Source organism: Daucus carota, chromosome 6 (genome assembly GCF_001625215.2).
Source record: "Daucus carota subsp. sativus chromosome 6, DH1 v3.0, whole genome shotgun sequence".
Taxonomy (NCBI): domain Eukaryota; kingdom Viridiplantae; phylum Streptophyta; class Magnoliopsida; order Apiales; family Apiaceae; genus Daucus; species Daucus carota.
Window position 1 is genome coordinate 31,269,765 of NC_030386.2, and position 15,145 is coordinate 31,284,909.

At 33.2% G+C, this 15,145-nt stretch overlaps 1 protein-coding gene and 1 long non-coding RNA gene across 5 annotated transcripts; both read left to right on the forward strand.

The window, feature by feature from the left end:
• Window positions 1-2,701: 2,701 nt before the first annotated feature.
• On the forward strand, window positions 2,702-3,571 carry LOC108226518 (uncharacterized). Its single transcript, XR_010284121.1, has 2 exons — window positions 2,702-2,965; window positions 3,144-3,571. It is a non-coding gene; the product is annotated as an uncharacterized LOC108226518 (long non-coding RNA).
• Window positions 3,572-11,608: 8,037 nt separating this feature from the next.
• On the forward strand, window positions 11,609-14,271 carry LOC108224497 (uncharacterized). 4 transcript variants are annotated; one of them, XM_064079965.1, is made up of 6 exons: window positions 11,609-11,922; window positions 12,898-13,145; window positions 13,309-13,396; window positions 13,672-13,738; window positions 13,823-13,887; window positions 13,964-14,271. In XM_064079965.1, the coding sequence occupies exons 1-5, from the start codon at window positions 11,867-11,869 to the stop codon at window positions 13,874-13,876; spliced, it is 513 nt and encodes a 170-aa protein (XP_063936035.1). In that variant the 5' UTR covers window positions 11,609-11,866; the 3' UTR covers window positions 13,877-13,887; window positions 13,964-14,271. The 4 variants fall into 4 exon arrangements, with proteins under 4 accessions (XP_063936035.1, XP_017254629.1, XP_063936034.1 ...); XM_017399140.2 differs by having other exon boundaries at window positions 11,612-11,922; window positions 12,904-13,145; XM_064079964.1 differs by having other exon boundaries at window positions 11,616-11,922; window positions 13,823-14,271.
• The last annotated feature ends 874 nt before the right edge of the window (window positions 14,272-15,145 follow it).

Consider the following 15,145-nt stretch of genomic DNA (forward strand, 5'->3'; position numbering starts at 1 on the left):
CCCAAAAAAAATGAGAGGCACACCACAAGAAAAATTTATAAAAATCCGCTTGTTTTCAATTGATTATCGCTGAATAAATTTTTTGTTACACTTTTCTTTTCTTTAAATGTATCATCTAATTCTTTATATTTCAAAACTTACCAAATAACCACCACTTCTCCCCTTTTCATCCATTCTTTATATTTCAAAACTTACCAAATAACCACCACTTCTCCACTTTTCATCCATTCTATTACCTTCCTCTTCTTTTTATATATTAAAAATCAATAAATTCCTCCAGTTAACCGACTTTTCTTTCTCCTTTGGCCGGAGGGAGTATATGTTAAACAAGAAGAGATACTTTAATAACAACTAGTTGAGAAACCGCGCATTGCGGCGGCCTATAAAAATTATATTAATGATTCAATATTAATATTTGTAGAATAAAATAATTTTGTGGTTGTCAATAAAAAATATATTAATATTTCAAAATTAATATTTGTAGGATAAAATAAATTTTATATTATAAAAATTTTGATGTAATACAAATACTAATATATAAAATTGTAAAACTGGACTATCATTCATGGTGAAAAAATGAAAATCAATTTATACACGTAATCAACAATTTAAAGCGCGGCGAATCATAATTTTATTTGTGTTTTTTTTTTTTGAAAAGTAATCATGTTCTTACATTGTCACCTTACTACAATTTTTTTTGGATTGATTGCGCACAAAAAACTTAAAATCCGTGAGATAGTGGTCTATAAATACCCTTACTTGTAACGATCTTTATATTTTAATACTGTATAAACAGCTCACTTAGTTGCTTGAACGGAGCAAACAGATAATGCATGAATAATTTTTTTCATGTATACAAAATAAATCATAAAAAAATTAACAACAACAAACATGTCCGAAGAACAAAACAAATATTATAAAATAATAACCAACAAACATACATCAGTAACAGTTAATTTATTGATGTCATCCATCAATATCTTGTCAAGACTATATTTTTTTCCCGTATTTGGATTTGTCGACTCCAACATAACGGTCTATAACTACCTTTGCTTGCAACAATCTTTATTTTTTTAATATTGTATAAACAGCGTTCACTTATCGTTGCAGAAGAATGACACCATCGAGTAAGTGAACTATCACCAAATAGAGGTAGGGAGATGATCCAAAACCGTACAATCTACGGGGGTATTTATAGGTGGAGAGAGACTTGTGTGCTACTATTTTCCATAATTAAATAATCTGAAACAAAATCAGATTAAAACTTTCAAGCTACTATATTCCATAAATAATCTGAAACAAAATCAGATTCTGAAACTTGCTTCTAATATACCTGAAACTAAAAAAAGTAGTTCTAATTTTTGATATTTTCCAAAAATTCCAGAAAATTAGAAAAATAGAACGGAGCGATGTGAGAGGCGCCACCTACACGCCCCCGCTTCTCCTTTATATAAGTATATTGATTGATTGATTGCAAGTGTTTACACGTAATATTGAACTTATAAACAGGTGTCCTGCGTTGATGAATGATCAAGTAGTGGATCCTAGAGATTGCTACTCTTTCCGACTTGCAAGAGAAATTGAACAACTGGTTGATTTGCAAACAAAGGGCTGGTTGATGATGTAACAACACTCGTGAGTTTTAATGTTTCTTCTTGTGATCTTGAGCGCATGTTCTAGAGAAATGCCGCAGGTGCAAACTTATCGAACCTTTTCCATTATTTGCGATTTTAAGAGAGAAGTACCAAAAAGGCAGACTGAGGGGCTGTTTGTTTAGGAGAAGCAGCTTCTGCTTTTCTTGACCTGTTTGTGTAAAGAAGTAGAAGCACTTTTAAAAAGCTGATAATCCTAACTTCTCTCTCACAGCTTCTGCTTCTTTTCCAAACACTTCATTCACTTATTTACTCCTCACTTCTGCTCCACTTCTCTAGTTTAAGAAAAAAGTCACTTCTTTTAAGTTTGGCCAAACAGCCCCTGAACCACATACAAAATAGAGATTATATTATAGTTATATGGTTATAAATTTGATTATACTGTGCTTGTTACAACCGTGTCGATAATTTATAATATTTATTATTTTATTATATACTCCCTCCGGTTACGGATTTGTTTACGTTCACGCATTTTAAAACTCTTATAAGATATAGTTTGATAAATTTATTAAAATATTTTATTTTTAATAAAAGGTTAAGGAGAAAAAAAATTTTAAAAAATATTATAAAACTATACTTTAAACGAGTGTCGAAAAATGTGCCTAAAAGTAACACAAAAAAATGTGGGGAAAGAGGGAGTAATATTTATTTTTGAAGTAAAGATAAAATTGTTATAATAAAATATTTTTTAATTAAAACAGAATTTGAGATAATTTTATAAACATGTTTAGGTTGATAAAATATGATAAACATCACGAACTGGACTATATTATAAATAACGATAGTATCGGCTCTATTCTTTTTTCATAATCTTTATAATTTTTAATTATAATATATATTAATTATTTTTAAATAAGAATTTGACAGCAGTTCTACAGTAGGATTTAGAGAAAGAAATACTCCGTCAGATTCACTTGTACAGAAATTAGACCGTAACTGTATTTCCTATTCCATCAAGAAGTAAGAGAAAAAGTAAATTTAATTATTTAAACAACGAATAAGATTTAATCAGCTACTGATATAGTCATATATAGTAATTACATGATCTGTACACCAAAACCAAAACCAAAAAACACCCTCTTCTCTTTCTCATATTTAATCCTAAACCCCCCATTAATCATAATTTACCCACCCACCTGATCATCAACGACTCTTCTTCTTCATCATCGTCATGTCTTCAATCTTGAATTCTAGCAGCGTTGTCTTGGCCACGGCCATGGCCGTTTCCGGCACCGTTATCGTCCTCGCTTTTCGTCTCCAAAAACTCACGTCCGTTACCTCTCCGTCCCTCCCAAGATCTTGCATCTCCTCAGGTATCATCCGTCCCACAATTTTTCTTGTATTTTCCAATATTTCGACTTTGCGAGTATTTGTTTCGGGATGATTCTCGAGTGAGCGAGAGTCAAACCCGAGAGATTAAGATTTATAAATAATGAATATATATATGAGTTGCATGTTGTGTATTTAAATTATTGTTGTGTGTATGTGCAGATGAGAAGAAAAAGGACAGGAAGAAGAAGAAAAAAGTGCATTTCGCGGAGGACGTGGTGGACCCAATAGGCAACAGCGAGGATTTTAGAAAAAAGCTGCTTTTAAGGAGTTACAAACCGGCGCCGGCGAGGAAAATGCCGGCGAACCGGACGGCTCTGTACGCCGGAATTCTGAGGGACCGTGTAGTTATCAACCGCCCGACTTATTCGTGTTGACCGTCACATTGACCAACTACCACCGACTTTATTTAGCAGATCAATCACTAACTTGTGGAAATCTCGGTTTTACCCTTGTTAAATTTGTGTATGTATTTATTGGTGGGGGGAGAAGAAGTAGAATATTTTATTTTAGCAGTTGTATTTTAGCTGTACATGAAATTAGAAGTAATGGACGATGTCTCTTATTGAATGAGTTGTCAGTGCCCCCAACCACTTGTTTTTTTGATTGTTTTGGTTTTAACTACTTTTATGAGCTCGGCTTGTATTATGTGGTTAGTGTTGATAATTTTGTGAATGGCATGGGGAGAGTCGGAGAGATTGTTTTCTGTCTCATCAGTAGTTCATACAGGTAAGCAAGCACCTGTGTATTCATAAATTTGGGCCATAATTTGTTTATACAATGGTTAACACGTAGCGATCTTGGTAATCGCATTAATTTAGGTCTGCGGTAGATAATTGCCCATATTTGGAGGCAGTAATCTAGTGATATACAAAAGTAAAATTTGTTGGTAAATTCTAGAGCTTCGATTATATAGAATTCTTATTTATGAGCACATTGGATATCCAAGTGATAGGTTTATCGTCTGTTGTCCCGAGGCACTCGGTTAGAGTAGTTCGACTCTAACTCATCTCGAGAAGTATTAGAATAGATATTCATTTGTAAGGCATAGATATTCATTTGTAAGGCGTATAACCTGGATTGTTAAAAAAAAAAAAAAGAATCCTTATTTATAATTATATTTGGTCTTTGTCGAACTCCTTGATATTTATAGTGAGATGTCACTTATCATGATTTTTTGAAAATAATATATTTTATAGCCAATCTAAATAAATATCAAATATTTTTTATAAAAATATGTTTATAATGAAAAATTCAAAATAGCAAAGACTCGATCAGGCTTGCAAACTTTAGAATCGAGTAATTTAAAACTTGAACTCGACTCGATTATTATCAAATTAAATTTGATATTTTATGAGCCGAGCCCAATGAACAATTCTACTCTATTACCCCTCCCCACATACTATCACACATTTCTTGGGTACAAGAAAAAGGGCACTAACACTTTTAACACTCTCTAAATCACGTAAATATGTATTTGTGTTATAAAAGCAAGTACAAGGGGGCAATCACGATAATGGGTCAATATAATCTACATAATTTATTTTTTAGTTATATAGTTTTTAAATAGTATTAATTAATTTCGTTTTAAAATGGGGGTGTGAATGTCCCGTTCACCTAGCTTCTAGAATGGCCCCTGCGTCACTGCGCGTGTGGTAGACAATTACGAAAAGAATACACTCACAAAATATAGTACTCCGTTGTGATGTGAAATTAGGGATAGGATAGCGCACACAAAGCGCTCAGACCCCTATCCTCTGCAATAGCCCTATTTGAAAATCAGAGATTTGAGATAAAATTAAAAGTCTGATATGTTTTAAAGGTTTGACCTCTAAAATAAGCTAAGAGGCGTGTATTCGATTAGGATTTTAATAGATTGTTTTTAGTCTATGAATTTTAATGGATTGTATGTGATTTTGATTTTATATAGATTCTTGATAAAATGTCGCAGAGTTGATAGGATTTAAGTACAATGCTTCAAAATCCCATTGATTTTGGTGGGATTTCAAAAAATTTAAAATACACTAAAAAATGGCACAAAATCCATCATTTTGTGAAATCCAAAAAAATCCATCAGCATTTGAATAGCATCTGATTTTAATAGATTTTAAACAATCCCAATTAAATACCATCGGATTTTAAAGCATAACTTAAAATCCCAATTGAATACCACCAGATTTTGTAGCATAATTTAAAATCCCAACTGAATACCTCAAGATTTTAATGGATTTCGAACAATCGCAATCGAATACCTTCGAGTTTGATAAATGCAAAAAAATCTTTAAAATCTCAATCCAATACACCTCTCTAATATTAGTGTTTGGTAGTTAGCGGATTGAAATAGAGCTTTGGGTCCAAAAATCTAATTTTGAAAAAGCGAGAAACTTTTTGAATTAGCGGTTTTGATTTGTGTCGAAAAAGCCAATCAATCAGCTATTTAACAACAATTTTATAAAAAACAGTTAATTCAATCCACTAGTCAAAACATCTAAATGGATGACCGATTCCATCACCTCTTCACGGCGAAGATGAACGGAACGATTGTCTCCTTTCTGCTCACAGGAGGATGCGAATCGCTGAGGGGTTGACACAGTTATTTTCTGCTCACAGGAGGGGTTCGAAATTTGTAATTTATTTTTTTAACTCTGAAATATAGAATTCGAGGAAAATGAAAAATCAAAAGCAGAACATGTTGCGTACAAGTCCCAAAGTCATCGATCTCCCATCTTTTTCATCAATTTCTTGCAAGTAACGGAGGCCGGCCAGATTGGACGGATCATTCTATAATCAAGGCCGAGTTTGTCTGCTTGGCCAACAATAAACAAACAACGACTTGCATGACCGATACCCTTCTAGATGCACAGTACAGTCTGCTTTTCTTTTTTGTTTTTCTCATTTATGTTTCTAACCAGCAAAATGTTTCTTTTTAAATATCTTCAAAAAGTGCTGCTAGAAACTCACACACAAGAAAAGAGAGAAAAACATAAAAAAATTTATACTGCTAAGTCAACTCCTGACTTATCGAGGATTATTACTATTTAATATTTTAATGAGATGAATGTGTAGTTTCAAATATCTATTGAATAATTTTATATTATGTAATTTTTGAGTTATTAAAATAAATTAAATATAAATTGTTTAAGAATGCACCTATGCCGACTTATGATTAAAGTCACTTGCTATATTTTAAATAAGTTTTTCATTTATTGCATAATAAATAATTGATAAGTCAAAATCAAAATTGCCTTGAACCTACTTGAAATATGCCTGCACTCGCGCAAGTGTAGAAAATAAATTTCGTGCTGTCGGCCCTGGAGTAGGAAATTAAGACGCGTCGCCTTCTGTTTTCACAGTTACCACTTACCAGTTTATGGCCTAATGTTTTAGAAAAGGGATCAAAATTTTCTCTTGTTCCGTAATTATTGTTACCACTCTAATTAAGATAAGATCACTTTACTCTTTCTCCTCAGGGTACACGGGAATATTTTATGCCTAGTTTTTACTTTTATACTTGCTCACTTTACTTGCAGATGACATAAACTTCCATAATCATGCGATTTGTGTAGTATTATTGGCCGTTCCGCCAATCAAATGACGACACGTCAGAACAGGCGACTCAGCCAGCAACTTTACTAAAGTTAATCAAGCATAATCACATGGTTAAAGGAATATGATTGGCTAATTGTAATTAGATGCTTCTAAGTAGATCTCCTGACTTCACCAACTTTATTTATAATCTACAAAAATGCAAATAAATAACTTAAAAAATAAAAGATTCCATCATAGTGGTCCAGTTCGTCACTAGCTTTCAACATCTGTATATTAAAATATAGTGATATTATATATCAAATCAATAAAAAGAAGTTAACTTTTGGATTAAAGTACAAAAAAGCAAATGGCTAGTTGTGAGTACTACTGTAAGTACAGCAACCCCTGAATCGTTTTTTCCTTCAACGTCACTCCCATTCTTCAAGTTGCCAAGTTGTCTTGTTAAAAGTGTACAGCAAAAAATCTCTGTCTAGATGTTAATACCCGACTTTTGTATGAACATTTCAATATTTAGATAAAAATTCTAAATCTAGAAATGTTCATATAATTTTTAAATAATTTATATTATTTAGTTGGGCACAAATCTAAAAAATGATTAAAAAGTAGTATGAGAGAGTGCTCTAAAAAAAAAAAGTAGTATGAGTCAAAAACATTAAATATGTTATGCATTCCACGTAGAGTATGCTATTACATCAATTTTTAATTTTCTCAAAGAAATATAAGATGTATGGAGTACTAATTATTCGTTTTATTCATTTTAAAAAACCACAGGTTTTCTTTTAAAGGTAAGCTAAACTGTGGTAATCACTTGTGAAACACTGGTACCACATATTGGCCCAATTATTTTTTGGGCTAGCCTTGGTTACTAAATTGAAAGCCCAATTATAATCTGCACTGCACGGGTGCTTCTTACTGAAAATGGCGTGTTTAACTTGAAGCTGCTTAGCGAGTCCGCAACTTTCTGCTCCGAAATAATTTCATACTTTAAAGATCAGGTATGCGAAGCTCTCTTTTTGTTACGTCTATTCGTGCTTAATTATTTATAATATGAGCAATCCATTAAATATGTGTGGTTTTAATATGCTTTTGTCACGTTTGATAAATGTGTGTTAATTGATAATTCTAGGGTTCAGAAATTGAATGTGTGTGAATTGATTGTTCTAGGGTGCAGAAATTGATAGTATGTGATAAAAACTTGTTAGGGTATGATGATCGAGAATTTATCCGAATATATATATCACATTTTCTTAGGAAAATTTTAAAAATTGTAGTAAACAAAAAGAACGTGGTGGAATTGGGGAAAGTATACATGGTGTGAAGACTACAGACTACAGTATTACTTGTCAAAGCACTGGAGAGCTCTGCAGTGACTTGTAGCAGAGGGTTGAATCGCTGCTTCGCGGTTATGGGTTTTATGGCTGAGAATGTGTTGTGGTGTATATGTTTTCCGTCTCTTGATTGATTTTTGTTTTTACATTCAATAGTCAATACCATCAGTTGTGTTAGATGATGAACTTAACTAAAATCTGATGTTCTGTTTGGTGGAGAGGATTGAATGGAAAATTAATAGTAGGAAAAATTGTGAACAAAGTTAGCGTGGGTGCGCAGCAGGGGGATACGGAAATTCGGCAAATCTAAAAGTATGGGGATTCGGTATATATTAAAATATTAAAGTATAATATTATGTTAATGTTTCAAGAGTTAAATTTATATTTAAACTAAAGACAAAAAGGAGCATCGCCAATTTTATTATTGTTTCAACTTTCATGATGTTAATAGATTCAGTGAGGTTTTAGGTTTCTGAATGTTTTCATGTGAAAAGAGTGGGTAATAAGGCAACCCATTTAGTTGCTAGATAGGAGACTGATTATGATACTGAACATCTATGGCTTGATCTATATCCCCAGAATTTACAAACCGTGGTGAAGCTTGATTTAGAGTGACAAATTGATGTGTTCCCCTGAATAAAAAGTAGTTAAGTGATTAAGTAATCAACTAATTACTTGATTAGTAAATTAAGAAGAGTCCCTAGGAATCCCCCAATCCCAAGAATCCCATAGAATCGAGTGCGTATTGCAGCCTGCTTCTTAGGAATAAACTAAAGGTGAAAGGAAAGATGTAGAAATGTATATGAGAGAACACATATTTTCAATAATGTTGTTTTATAATAAAAATTAAATAGGATTGTAAATGAAGTATTCATCTACAAATATGTAGGTTAATTTTTGATTTAAATTTGTAGAAATGAAATCGAGGGACGAATGAATATCAATAATATATTATATTTGCTTTTGCTAATTCCAAATTATTAATCTATTTCTGTACATTTCAAATTTCCTTCCATCTTCACCTAATTTTATTCCCTCTAATTATAAAAAGCACAAGGTGTTGAAGGAAAATTTTCAATAGAACTTGTACATTTTGTTTCCCAATGTTTTTAATAAAGATGTGTACTAAATGTATGCTACTATAGTTTCGTCGTGATATTTCTTCAAATAGAGAGGGAATCAAGGAGGTCTACTGATCTCTATAGTATAGCTATCGGTGAATTAGAGTTATGGCTGCTTGACTTGATTCAACTGGATGTCAACTATTGGTTGACATTTAAGCATAATCTTCAATCCTTTGCTCATTTGATTAAATAATTTTCCTTATAAATTGTATCATATGCGCTACAATTTGGAACATCCTACTTGCTCGTCTACCTCTATCTTTTTTTTATCATTACTTTCCACCTTAAGTTCCTTCACGAGTCACAACCCTGCATTCAATTCCTTTGCACCAAAAAAAGAACCTTTTTTTTTAATGGATATTACTGTATTTTCCCCTCTTCTCCTATTGGTGTATCTGCTTTACTCAAGGTTTCTGCTAGTTCGCTTCACTTCTTTGGTTTGGCCTTTTTTTTAGAACAGCGAACTATGTTTCATGCTATGATATCTCACTTGACAACTTATGAGTTCTTTTGTTTTAATATGTAGTGAACAACATGAAGGTGCGATCATCAGTGAAGAAGATGTGCGAGTTTTGTAGAGCAGTCAAACAACGTGGCCGTGTATATGTGCTATGCACAGCAAATCCCAAGCACAAGCAACGCCAAGGCATGTCCACATTTGCATTTGAAGGCCCACTGCCTCCAGTGTATGCATCTAATTCATTCTCTTTTCTCTTCATTTTAAGTTGCTGATTGCTGTGGTATATGCATTATGTTTATGCATGTGGTTGTCTATAATATATTTATATATCTGTCAGGTCTTATAACCCAAAATAATATTTGCCTCGTCCTTGCTTCGCAGGTCTTTGCTGTTTGATTTTGTCAAATTTTGTGCAAGAATAGGCAGTTTGATATTAGCTAGAAATTTACAAATCTATATTTTATTGTGGTTTTATGTGGGAATTTGCTATTCACACTGTCCTTTAATGCCTTTCTGCAGCTTTTCCAAAAGTATATAATAAATCAATACATTCTTCAAATCTTGCAAGAAATTGGTAATGTTTGCATAACTTTCACCCTCCCAGACCCTACTTTTGAGTGGGGGTATACATGATATATATGGATGGTCTAAGAGACTGAATGATCTCTTATGCTTATGTTTAATATTGAAACAAACCTTATGGAAGATTTTTTTCAAAAAGTTGGATATCGAGTTGGCAGGGTAAAGTCTGAAGATTTCACGCTCCCCTGACCCAACTATCGGGTAGAACATACAGGAAGATAGTGGATATGTTTGGCTTGATTAAAGATACTGATTAAATTCTTATATTTGTAGTTGTAGCAAAGCCAAGAGAAGTAAGATATTGACAAAAAGTTGGTTATTGAATACCCTTTGCATAATGATAACAAGCTTGTTTGTTTACTTTTGTCGAATTTGAGAACCTAATGCTGTGTTTCAGGCTCTTAGTAGTCCTGGACAATGAGTTTAATTAGTGGGTAAATGTATATAAAAAAGGTTATGCTTTTTAGCAACTCGAGTTAGGATCATCATAGTGTGTAGCTGGCATTACAGTTTTTTTCTTATAAATGTAACTACTGGATCTGTATGCTGATCTATTTCAATGGAATAAAACTATAACTATCTTATGATACCGTCCGTCTGTGATTGGGAGGGGCTATCTTCTAGGATAACATGCAGTCAAAAAGTATATATGTGTTTGTCTTGATGAATGCTTCCTTAAATGTTTATTGATATGTGTTTAGGTCATCAACAGAGACATTCTTCAAGCAAGAGGCTTCAGTCGATCACAGATTGATTGCTGGTCTGCCTTCTATATCCCAAAAGACTGAACCTTCGACAATGTCTGGCTGGAGAGCGGGTCTGGCATCTCTTCTATTTGGTCAGAATAAGCTGCAGTAAATCATTCAAGGAGCTCTAAAGATATTAGCAGAGGTTGTAGGAGATCATTCGAGTAATTGTGTCTTCCTGTGACTGTTCTTTAAAATTCCGCATCATACTTGTTGTTACTCTTTTTTCTCCATTGCAGCACGCAGCACCAGGCCTGGATTTTTGTGGGCTTTGGTTTCGTTTTCATCATTATCGAGTTCTTATGCACAGACCGGGACACTTATAACAGCGATGTAGCATTATCTTGAATCTTACATGCATGTATTCCATCACTTTAATGTAATATACATGAACCTCTGACGATTGACCTTCAAAATAAGTCTGGAATCCTGTATATGAAACTTTCTGTGGGGGCGGTTGACAACGTTTGAACACTAATCTGTTGTACATATACAGGGTCATGTTGGGTGAAAAATTCACATATTATCTGTAGTGAAAAGTAAATAAAAATCCAGCAATGCACCAGTAATAATATTATTATAAGAACTGGGATGAGTTCTCAACTAAAACATCAATTTGAACACAACTATATTGCCCTATTAGGACAGAGTCCTTGCGTACAAAATTAGCTTCTTTGTTACACCATTAAAAAAACATCATTTCTTCAACATAAATACACTTTGACGATACCATAATTGCGTTGCACAACATAAAGGTTTGCAGAAAGGTCTTCATTTAAAAAAAAAAAGATTTTGAGAAAGGTCAGAGTTCGAGTTTTGTGAAGTCAAATATGACAATCTTGCTTCACAGAGTTACCAGAAGAAGAAAAATGTAAATAGAAACTCAGAAAAACAAATACTAACAACCTATGACTTTTTGGTCAAATGAACTATTATTACTATTATTATTGTTGAATGTTGAAGAACCTCCTTTAACCCACTTCTCCATTCTTCTCCTCTTGAGATATATCCAATTTTGTTCATCCTCTTCAAAAAAAAAAATATATGATCTAACCCCTTGCATTCATATCACACACACAGAGTGAATATATTGATTATGGTTTGTCATGGTTCTTTCACTGATTGGATCAATCACTTTCTTGATTGCATGGGGTAAGTGCTGATTCCTCTTGAATATCTCTCTCAATTTTGTCTCTTTTTTCTGAATATGAAGTCTCAAGAACAATATGGAAACCAAAAGATTGTTTTGTTTTTTTAGTTGATGAAGAAAAGATTGTCTTTTTAGCTGAATTGGGTCCAGTACTGTTTGAGTTTGTGTTCATTTTGTTTAGTTTCTAGGTGGGTTTTTACCTAATTAGCTTTATGATGGTAAAGATTTGATCTTTATTTCTTTTTAATTGTTGAAGTTGGTGTTTCATATTTTACCTATTGTGTGTAGTGTAGACATTAATGATGAAGAATTGGATGGAATAAGTGAAACTTTGTAGCTTCTTGTGGTTTTGAATGTTTTGCCCACAATATATTGTTTGACTTATTGATACGATACACTACAGTTGTCCTACTGTTATGATGTTTACTTGTATGATCATGTAAGATATTGAGTTGTTAACCCAGTTGTGTATTTGTTAGTTTCTTCCTGTGGATGAGAGTATGTATGGTTTTATCCATTTGCAATATGTTCAATAAGCTAGGGGGTTGTTTAAGGTTGGTTTTGTTAAGAATCTGTTTTCTTTGAATTATTAGCAGACACGGGATTTAATTCTGATGTAGAATCATGTCTTTGGATATGCGAATGTCTGGCTTCACCTCTTCTATCTTCTGACTCTGGCACTAATAGTGAAACACATAATTTGCTCAAAAGAGGCATTTTGAATGGTTCCGCATATAAATATTCTTACTAATATGCCTTCTGTTGATCGTTCAGCAAATATTCTAGTATTTCTTTTATAGTAAAAGTAAGAATGTATGAAACCAAAACCCAGAATAGCTACAACGTCAGAACTACTTCAAAGTCAACTTATTCCATTCGGAAACAAATTGGGAAGCAATTACATATATTGTTTAAGTTCTTTGCGAGATTTTACAAGGGATTGTTTTTATCATGTATACTAAATTTGTATTTTAACAGAGCAGAACTTGCTTTGGTTGCTGTAATAAATCAAAACCAGTTATTAATGCTGATGAACCATCAAAGGGTCTAACGATTGAAGGTCAGACAGTGAAAAAGACTGGTATGTCAGATGATTTTTGGAGCACCAGCACATATGACTTGGATAACTGTGCCTTGCAGTCCCAGAGAAGCTTATCATCTATCAGTATCTCAAATCAAAGTCTCACCGGAAGCACTAGCAATCATTCTGAATTCGTAAACCACGGCAAGTTTAATATTTTAGATTTTCTCCAAAGTTTGAATTGTACAAGGAATTTGCGAGTTCTTGAGCAACTTTCGTTGTCTCACTTGACATGTATATGTGCCGATCACAGTTTTGTTCCTGTCCTTATATAGTGTGAATAATCCTCAAGATCTTCTGATTACAGGTTATCTTCGTTGGAAGCAGACGAGGCTTCAGTGGACCGAAACTAAATGTTCGGAAAGTCAACCAAAAAAGCGGGATCCTGTTTTAAGGTATGTTATTCTTCCCAGGTGTCACTACTAAGAGAGTCATGCGTGTCACATGCTTAATCATTTATTTGACGGAGTACTGTATAATTAAATTGAATGAAATTTCACAATTGCAGCTACTTAACTTACTGTTTACCTGTATGGTGTCATCTAAAAATTTGTTATAACAAATGATGCCTGATGCCTTATCCATTGCTATAATATATTATGGCTATATTTCTATAAGAAAGGTCTTCGACATTCTATTGGTATGCTATCTAAATATTTGGTCCTTGTAGTTGGAATGCGACTTACGAGAGCTTGCTCGGGACTAACAAAAGGTTTTATAAGCCAATTCCTCTTTCTGTAAGCACTTCAATCTTGCTATATTTGTGTAGGGTTCATAACATATGGAGGCTGCTACTGACCATACATGACTCTGATTGACAGGAAATGGTTGATTTTCTGGTGGAGAGATGGGAACAGGAAGGCTTATATGATTGAGGATGACATTGGTGTGTGCCAAAACATATGAAGACTTTTTTATTTGAAACTTTCTGTAAGTTTTAATTGTATTTTCTTGGTGTATAGCTGCCTAAAAAGGAAAACTATACAGTGTTGGGGGTAAATGAGCTTTCGAGAGAGTAATTGCAAGTCATGCTCTGACCGACTAAAATATTGCATCAGTGAAGATGGCTGTATTTGGAAGTGCCGTAAAATTTACATGTACAGGGACAAGGATAAAATGGTTTTCTTTCTTTCCTATATACAAAATTTTGGCGTGTTCAAGGGGATCAGTTATAGTTTTTACTAGCAATTTATAACTGTATAAATATGCTCAACTTCTGCTTGATAAATACAAAGTTCCTGCACATATATTTTGCTAGGAAGTGCATTCACTTTTGGTTACCTTGAACTGAATATTGCCACCAACAATATTCTTTACCTACAAGTTGATGGTCTGAATCTGATTCTGTGATGATTCTGGATCACAAAGCAGCAGAAATTTTGATTTTTTAGTAGACCAACCCTGACCATATGTACAAGACTTTCACTTTGATAAGCTAATTTTAGAGCATTTCCAAGAGTATTCTAGCAGTTCTTTTAAATATAAAATTTTCATTTTTCGATAGAAGTGTAATCGAAAAAAGTTATGCACTCATCTTAAATGGAATTGCTTTTAGGCGGCTCTTTAACGAAATGCTTAAGTTTTGTAGTCGCTTCATTTTAGCTGAATAAATCAGCCCTCAGATGGTTTTAGCATTCTAGCTGCTTGGCCAGTCAGAGCTACATAAAAAATGGATAATCTTATCAAGAAGTACATAATTCTGTGAACATATTTCGGTTTTTATTATGCAGTTAAAAAGAATTAAATATACCAATCAGTTTGATAAATTTTTGTATCCAGAGGGTATATGCATTCTCCGAGTGCGTGGCTGAATATTTTTTCGATTTTTTTTATAATTTTGATACTATTAGGCTATTAGCCTCCAGCAGTCTATCCGTCAAAAAAAAAAAAAGAAAAGCCTCCAGCAGTCTGAGTTCATTGATAATGTCGGACTGAATTTTTGATGCCGAGGATCACTGGTTGCTATTTTAGAAATTTAAAAATAATCTACTTCTATATATTAAAAGAGAACAAGGGGCAAAAAGAGCCAATAAAATGGCTGTGAAATGACTAACATATCCTTATTCAACAAAAAATAACAAAAATGCCACCATTTTATCATAAATGCAAAAATTGATTAATTTTATTGTAGTGAGCATTCAAAC